The sequence below is a fragment of the Pundamilia nyererei genome, unplaced genomic scaffold (genome assembly GCF_000239375.1).
Source record: "Pundamilia nyererei isolate P.nyererei 1_Seehausen unplaced genomic scaffold, PunNye1.0 scaffold00002, whole genome shotgun sequence".
Classification (NCBI taxonomy): Eukaryota; Metazoa; Chordata; class Actinopteri; order Cichliformes; family Cichlidae; genus Pundamilia; species Pundamilia nyererei.
Genome location: NW_005187403.1, coordinates 173,328 through 182,269, shown reverse-complemented (window position 1 = coordinate 182,269; position 8,942 = coordinate 173,328). Strand labels below are relative to the sequence as shown.

Here is an 8,942-nt window from a genome sequence, read left to right as displayed (position 1 = left end):
TATATATATATATATATATGCTATAACATATAACAGCAAGCCCTAGTGCATGGTGCAATAAACCACTTTTGCTTCATTTGTGAGGGGTGAAAGTGGTATTAGTCAGTTTCGTCCATTCTATTAAAGCTTCTTTGGAGGAAGAGACCTGCTGAATAAAGACGTTTTATTGCCACTACAGAGAGAAGTGACACGGTAGATCTGTTGCCATTGAATCATCAAGCATTTTGGACCCATCACGACAGAAAGATTTTACCACATTAACAGAATGAAGAGCTTGACTTTAGGTGTTCTCTATAAAGCTAAGGTAGTAGAAATTGGTAGCAATTATACTGAAGATAAATGTTGCCTTCATGGCTCTTGTCATCTCCATGAAGAAGTTTTTAAAACAATGTTGTCTGTAGAAGCTACTTTTCAACCCAAAGTGGGAGGAGGAACTTCATGCTGAGCATCTAACCAAGAATAATACTGTGCTGCTGCCTTGTGTGTATATAGCTGACAATAAAAAAGTCAGCCATGTAAGAAACCTAGAGCTGGCTAACTGGACCATTGCTCAGCCCACCTGAAAGAGTTTGTTGTTGTGTTTGTTTTGATTGTTTCTTTTCTCCCGTCACTTTTTTCCCTCATGGAGGTACTTTTTGCTCTTCATGTCTTGTCTCCCACCCAGGAAGCATGGAAAAAGGTCAGCATCTTCCCCAGGGTAGCGAAAAGATTATAATTTTCATTTTACATTATATAAGATGCTATTTTTGCAACTGAATATTTAGCTTGGAAAGTAAACTTCTGTTGGTTGGTCCTAGGTTAAGTGTTATGTGGCCATGACCTTTAATTTTTTTTAAATATCATCCTACAAAAGTCAGTTCAGTTTGTGGCTTTTTACACGCTACTACTGCTGGCCTTATAGTTTTGATGTAAATTTCTAGACAGTTTTATTAATTTTTTATGATGCTTTGCCACATCTAACTTACTATAACGACATTGTAAACAGTGTAAAACTGCTACTTCTTCCTAAAAACATGGTCTTAATTGTTAACACTTATCTGCAAATTGCAGCTTTAACAGATAAAAAGGAGCCTGAAAAGTGACAAGTACTTTTGGGTTTGTTTTGTTGTTGCATTTCCAGGACATCTGCGGTCACTATCATTTTCAAAGCGGGTGAAATTGATTCACATTGACTTATGCTTCATAACTGGAAAGGTTATTACCCCTGAAGTTGGCTTTGTGTTATACTATAATGATCAAGTGTTCTCATTTATTTATTTATTTATTTTTGAGAAATGTACTTTAGAGCCTCATGCTAACCATCCAGTAAGGTCTAAGGAATCTTCAAAGAATGGTGAGACAGAGAATTAATGGATCATAATTTCATTTCTTTTTTGGACTCTAACCTGCTCTAGAGGAAGTTAGGCCTGCATTCTGTGTTATCATGGCAATGTACCCCAATGGGATGTAAAAGATGCTGGGAAATTTAAAAACAAACGAACACAGAAAAATTAAAAACCATTGGTAAAGTTTTCAAAAGTGCATGTTAGAGTTATGATGTGTCTAATTAGTAGGTACAGTGGGGCAAAAAAGTATTTAGTCAGCCACCGATTGTGCAAGTTCCCCCACCTAAAATGATGACAGAGGTCAGTAATTTGCACCAGAGGTACACTTCAACTGTGAGAGACAGAATGTGAAAAAAAAAATCCATGAATCCACATGGTAGGATTTGTAAAGAATTTATTCTTAATCAGGGTGGAAAATAAGTATTTGGTCAATAACAAAAATACAACTCAATACTTTGTAACATAACCTTTGTTGGCAATAACAGAGGTCAAACGTTTACTATAGGTCTTTACCAGGTTTGCACACACAGTAGCTGGTATTTTGGCCCATTCCTCCATGCAGATCTTCTCGAGAGCAGTGATGTTTTGGGGCTGTCGCCGAGCAACACGGACTTTCAACTCCCGCCACAGATTTTCTATGGGGTTGAGGTCTGGAGACTGGCTAGGCCACTCCAGGACTTTCAAATGCTTCTTACGGAGTCACTCCTTTGTTGCCCGGGCGGTGTGTTTTGGATCATTGTCATGTTGGAAGACCCAGCCTCGTTTCATCTTCAAAGTTCTCACTGATGGAAGGAGGTTTTGGCTTAAAATCTCACCATACATGGCCCCATTCATTCTGTCCTTAACACGGATCAGTCGTCCTGTCCCCTTGGCAGAAAAACAGCCCCATAGCATGATGTTTCCACCCCCATGCTTCACAGTAGGTATGGTGTTCTTGGGATGCAACTCAGTATTCGTCTTCCTCCAAACACGACGAGTTGAGTTTATACTAAATAGTTCTACTTTAGTTTCATCTGACCACATGACATTCTCCCAATCCTCTGCTGTATCATCCATGTGCTCTCTGGCAAACTTCAGACGGGCCTGGACATGCACTGGCTTCAGCAGCGGAACACGTCTGGCACTGCGGGATTTGATTCCCTGCTGTTGTAGTGTGTTACTGAGGGTGACCTTTGTTACTTTGGTCCCAGCTCTCTGCAGGTCATTCACCAGGTCCCCCCTTGTGGTTTTGGGATCTTTGCTCACCGTTCTCATGATCATTTTGACCCCACGGGATGAGATCTTGCGTGGAGCCCCAGATCGAGGGAGATTATCAGTGGTCTTGTATGTCTTCCATTTTCTGATGATTGCTCCCACCGTTGATTTTTTCACACCTGCTTGCCTATTGTAGATTCACTCTTCCCAGTCTGGTGCAGGTCTACAATACTTTTCCTGGTGTCCTTCGAAAGCTCTTTGGTCTTGGCCATGGCGGAGTTTGGAGTCTGACTGTTTGAGGCTGTGGACAGGTGTCTTTTATACAGATGATGAGTTCAAACAGGTGCCATTCATACAGGTAACGAGTGGGGGACAGAAAAGCTTCTTACAGAAGACGTTACAGGTCTGTGAGAGCCAGAGATTTTCCTTGTTTGAGGTGACCAAATACTTATTTTCCACCCTGATTTACGAATAAATTCTTTACAAATCCTACCATGTGAATTCAGGGATTTTTTTTTCACATTCTGTCTCTCACAGTTGAAGTGTACCTCTGGTGCAAATTACTGACCTCTGTCATCATTTTAAGTGGGGGAACTTGCACAATCGGTGGCTGACTAAATACTTTTTTGCCCCACTGTAAGTTCACCAACAAGCAACAGATTAGTAACAGACGAGTTATGCTTGCTACCATACCTCAGCAGGAGAGATCAAAGGTCAAGGACTTGGATTTGGACAGTGAAAACTTGCCAGTAGAGAGAGCATTGAGTGTTTAAATAACATTTAAGAGCAAACCTCTCACAAGGAGAAGGATATTATCCACTGTAAGTCCTCTCTATGACCCATTTAAGTTTTCGGGACCTGTTATGTTGTGTTATGGTATCTACTAACATCTGGGCTGGGATGACATGTTGCCACCCACTCTTGCACAAGCATGGACAATCTAGATGGATGACAGCTTGTACATTATAATACTGAGAGGTCCTTTAAATCTTATAACTTTGGAGATGTTGCTTCTGCTTCTGCTCAGTGTAATTCCACTGAAACAAACTAGCATTCCTCACATGCCCTTGGACATGTACAGCTGATTTAGCTGCGAGTATGGACAAGGTGTTTAGAAAGGAGTCAAGGCAGTGATGTAAATTAATATTTGGACACACTTTTGGATTTCATCATTTAATTTTCTTTCTAGATTGATCCGGGGGAGGGTTGCATGGTTAATTAGGTTCATTTGGAGCTTAGGAAGGAGACAGCTAAAAACAGCTTTGAATCTAGCCTAGGTCAGATTGCCTGGCTTGAGGCAAGGCTTCAGAGTTAGTTGCTATTTGCTAATTCAGAAGAAGAAATATTCAGATGAGATCAGTGGTTTGCAGAAAGGTGAAATATGAAGAAGAGCAGTCACCTCAGTAGGCTTATTTTCAAGCTTATGGATGGCATTTTGAGAGTTGGGTTAGGCTTAGTAGAGCAGCTATACCAGAGGAGGCAAGGCATCAGGTTTTATTGGCTTGGGATCTTCACATTTCTGACCTTGTGCTTCAACATGTACATCCAAAAACATGGCAGAGTGGACATTATCACATGCTTTCTCAGTTTCAGCAAAGCTTTTTGTTTCCAGGTGCAACTACTGCTACAATATAAGGAGGATTTTAGCTAAATATAGACTTCAAGCAGCAATGGGACGTCAGCTGATGATCTTTCCAGATGAATCTCCATTTACTCAGATTAGAGAGGATTGCTTTGGGCCTTCTTAGGTTAAGTGTGAAAGGCGTCTTACAGCGAGAGCTGTGCGACTGGAGGTGCTGTCATCTTTGAACACAGACGCCTTTATTAATGGTCTTGGGGCAATTTATTTCAAGACATGAGAATTTGAGGTATGATAGGATAATGTCAGTAATGAATGAGAACTGGAGTAACTGGAGGATGGAATCGGGCACAAATACATCAAATTTTTGCTAAGGTAAAGGTGTAGATAGGTTTTCAGTCCCCCCACTGGTTCACATCATAGTGAACTGCTAATAGGGTTTGTTCCGTCTTGAAAATACAAAATCTGGATGTGTCTGTCTCGCAGACCTGCATCTCTTCACCTGCTTCCTGCTCTCACTATAGATCACAATGTCATCTGCAAACATCATATTCCACAAAGACTATGTCCTTGCATTTTTCAGCCTTTCAGATTCCACCTTCTGTGTAAGATGTAGTCCAGCTGTGTTCACTTTCCTCCATTCTTATGCTTCACCCCATGTTCCTCCCTATCTTAAAGCACATGCTCACTAAAGTCATTTCCATCTCCTTGGCAAATTCTGGTTACTATTTGTTCCCCTGTATTTCTCTTCTTAACACCATACCTATCCAACACCTCTCATCACCTCTGTTCCCTTCACGTACAACCTCACCCTTTCCCCTTCCCACTGTCATATATGAGTGCAAGCTTAATTAGATGTTAAATACACAATAAACCACTGAAATGAATCTTTCTGTGAGTGCCCACTACTCTAATCTTAACTTCAAGTCTAAGCTTCCCTATAAATATATATGCATGTGTTGTTTCAATCAGGACTTTGAAATGAACAGTGAGCTGAAGGTAGGGGTGATCAGTCTACTAGAAGAGGTGTTGCGAGATCCAGATCTGCTGCCGCAAGAGAGGAAAGCTACAACAAACATATTAAGGTACAAAGGGATTGCTGTAAATATCATTGTGTACTTCTTTTTATCTACACACTGTCCTAGAATTTTTTTTTCTGCAATAGGCAAGGTGAAGCCATAGACTGTGCATGCAAAATAGACTTAGTTAACATGTTGTCACCCATTAGTTTGCAGGTGGAAACTTCAGTGTAAGTGTTTAAGACCCTATCTTGCTTTTTCTGTAGTAAAAGTTCCCATATTCGGAAAAGAAGCTGGAGTGCTAAGATAGCACATTCTAGTGGGTTTGGTTATAGCTGTTATTGATAAACTGTAAGGGGGCAATGTGCAGACAAAGTGCAATTAGTAAATATCTGTAATTAGTAAAAGACTTATCCAAGACAAGAATTTCAATCGTCAAAACTGAAGCACAAATGTCTTGTGATGGTCTATCCAGAACAGCTGCCTGTGTCTGTGCACCTGTCAGTCCAATCAGTTTAAGTCATACAAGTGTAAATCTAGGATGAGTGAGTTAAACAGGGTTTTGAGTGCCGTTAACCTAGGCATTTTAACACTAGAATTTATGCAGACAAAGTCACATTTATAGCAATTGCCTCTAGGGTGAAGTAGGTAAACAGCAGATTACATATAAAAAGAACTGATACTGCTAATTCAGCTCCCTGTGTTGTTAGCCTCATGACCCTGCTTTTGCAGGTCCCTTTCAATAAAATAAACTTTATCTGAAAGATAGGCGTAGCTACTGTGCTGTCACCCATTAGTTAGTGAAGACCCTTGTTGTTGTCACGTAACTATGGATGAATTACTTTTTCAAAAATTCATGCAAATTTTAGATCATGATTTTTAATGTTTAGTTGAGTTATTTTCATTGCAACACAAAGTGTTGTAGAGGTTTACATAATGTTCATGAGTACAAATGCAGAACAGCTTTCATATGACTGGTACTGCATGTATGTAATGCTATGCCATTTTTGGTTTTCAGTGCACTTTCTCAAGAAGAACAAGACGATGCTCAGCTCGGGATGGAGGACATATTACAAATGGTCAGTACTGTCATTTAGCAGAACGGGTTTCATTAAAGATTTTCCTGACAAGTTTATAACTTGTTTGTCGAAATTCTTTATCTCATGAATGACACAGAAGAGCTGCCCGCTTCTACACTTCATTGTGGTAAGAATAATGTCATGTCCTTGCCTTGTGAAAAATAGCCGCTGTGGTTACTCTGTATTGAGGAGAACTATGTTACCTCCCTCCTCAAATATCCACAGGTCGTTTCCTTATATGTGGACTTAATTTGTGTTTGTATGGTACTGTAGTCCCATGAAGAGCTTTGCAGTTTAGTACTGTTTTTTACACATGCAGTTTGTTTGTCTGTGTTTTCAAGGCAGAGAGTCCTAAATCAGAGTGTTTTGAGTCACTCTCAGCCATAGAACTAGCAGAACAGATCACCTTGCTGGATCATATTGTGTTCAGGAGCATTCCTTATGAGTAAGTATGTTATACAAGACATTCAAGCTCTCCTTGCATCACCCTGGAGTTATTTAATATGATCATCTCTTTAAAATGTCTTTGTACAGCGTATTTGCCTATATTGAGTCTAGTTGGGTATCTCAACGTGCCTTAAGAATACAGCTGCCCAGTTTATAGTAAGTTAGCAAGTTAACAAATTATACAGTAATTTAACTAGGATTTATTGGCCTGCTAAAACACCTTAAATTAGATGTGTAGAGGACTATAAGCCTGGATCCCAGCAGAATAGCTGATATCATTGGCAGCCTACATCTAGTTGATGTAGGCTGCCAGTGATATCAGCTGATCTGCTGGGATCCAGGCTGTTTGATTTTATGGTCTACCTGAACTAACAATATCCTTGATTAATATGATAAGCATAAAACAAAATTACACTTAAAGAAATATAGTATTTGACTCAAAGATAACTTCCCATAGATTTGGTGGAGTAAAGCTCAGAGACTGTAGGGAACAGATTATGACATGTGGACATACAGTATGTGTAACCTATGATTTTGGATATTTTCTGTCCTGCAGGGAGTTCCTAGGTCAGGGCTTTATGAAGCTGGATAAAACGGAAAGGACTCCATACATCATGAAGACCACCCAGCACTTTAATGATGTAAGACGGTGACTTTTTATCCTGAGCAGTGATGTAGTGGTGGGGCTTATAGGGAGTTTTATAAAAAGTCTGTGGTACAACAGTTGTCTCTCTTGTTCAGTCAGGGGCAAAAGCCAGACAGTTTCTTAAAAAGTGGCCAGTGACCACTACTTAGAATCCAGTACACATGACATCCCTCTGTAAGCTAGAGGGAGACAGAACTGAAAAAGAGGATTTAACAGACTTAATAATACAAAAACATTCAGTAATCAAAAAGTGGAAATGGAAAAATACAAGTAAGAGCAGTGCCTTTAATTAAAGTATATTTCTACATTTTAAATACTGGATTCTCACTGCTGAAGAATCAAAGGACGAGCTGCATTTAATAGCTGTCTTTCCTAAAAATTTCAGTCTATAAAGAATAAAGCTTTCACAATCAAACTAAATATATATGATTATCCACATTAGATTGGTGGTGTATTCTTTTGCCCACTAATATCAGTGACATAATTTGGCACATCACTGAAGGCAGACAGATTATTGGAAACATCTCTCATCTCTCTATACCTTGCTTCACAGATGAGCAACCTGGTAGCGTCTCAGATAATGACCCATACTGATGTGGCCTCCAGAGCCAGCTCCATTGAGAAGTGGCTGGCAGTGGCTGACATCTGTCGCTGCCTCAATAACTACAACGGAGTACTGGAGATCATTGCTGCACTTGAAGGCAGTGCCATCTACAGGCTTAAAAAGACCTGGGCAAAAGTCTGCAAACAGGTTGATTCTCCTTTCAGAGAGCTGCTGAAAATAATACCACATCTGTGTACTGAAAAAATTACTCTTTTTTTCATTATTTTCAGACAAAGGGACTGAGGGACAGACTTCAGAAGATTGTGTCATCAGAGGGACGGTTCAAGAACCTCAGAGAGACATTGAAAAAGTAAATATAGCCAGTGAGCAGAGGAAAATGTCTCAAATCAGTTCATAAACACTGTATATTTCTGCTTTGTCTGCACAGCTGTAATCCTCCATGTGTCCCTTACCTGGGCATGTACCTCACTGACCTGGCCTGCATTGAGGAGGGGACACCCAACTTTACAGAGGAGGGCCTTGTTAACTTCTCTAAGATGAGGATGGTAAGGATTACACTTTCCTAAAACTGGAATTTGGCACAAATCTCACAATTCACTGTGCCTTAATGGTCTATATAGCAGGGGGAAAAAACCATACATAAAAAACATAAAATTTGAATCTGGATGTCAGTTATTGAGCTGCTTAAATCCGTTTGAGGCACATATGCCATACTGTATTGAATACTGACTAACGGTCATCTAGGACTTGATTATGATGATCTATTTAGACATTGAACATCTATGCACACAACCCCTGTTTTTGTCCATCTTTGTGATATGATACTACAATACCTAAAGTCACGGTTTCCAGAATTTTGGCTTAAATAATTTAATACTTGCACTGAATATCTACCTTTACTACTGCTGGAGGCCTAAACAATACTATTGTACTGGCTCTCAAAAAGGCCTGTACTCTGTGCATCTTTTTTAATGAGCTTGTTTCAGATATTTCCTTCAAAATACAAGCATGTAGCAGGGAGTAATTTCAGGTTATTGGTTAGAGACTAACAAGTCTCTTACCAGGACAGCGAGTCAACCCCCCACCCC

The 8,942-nt window shown here is 39.9% G+C and overlaps 1 protein-coding gene across 6 annotated transcripts in view; it reads left to right on the top strand.

The window, feature by feature from the left end:
- The window catches only part of rasgrf2a (Ras protein-specific guanine nucleotide-releasing factor 2a), a 48,634-nt gene extending 39,692 nt beyond the window's left edge, over nucleotides 1-8,942 (top strand). For all 6 annotated transcript variants that reach the window (XM_005720008.1, XM_005720009.1, XM_005720007.1 and 3 more), the window contains 8 exons: nucleotides 5,071-5,183; nucleotides 6,136-6,196; nucleotides 6,294-6,323; nucleotides 6,538-6,641; nucleotides 7,200-7,284; nucleotides 7,843-8,040; nucleotides 8,124-8,203; nucleotides 8,282-8,942. In XM_005720008.1, the coding sequence (XP_005720065.1) occupies nucleotides 5,071-5,183; nucleotides 6,136-6,196; nucleotides 6,294-6,323; nucleotides 6,538-6,641; nucleotides 7,200-7,284; nucleotides 7,843-8,040; nucleotides 8,124-8,203; nucleotides 8,282-8,420 (810 nt within the window). In that variant the 3' untranslated portion in view covers nucleotides 8,421-8,942. The remainder of the gene's footprint in view (nucleotides 1-5,070; nucleotides 5,184-6,135; nucleotides 6,197-6,293; nucleotides 6,324-6,537; nucleotides 6,642-7,199; nucleotides 7,285-7,842; nucleotides 8,041-8,123; nucleotides 8,204-8,281) is intronic.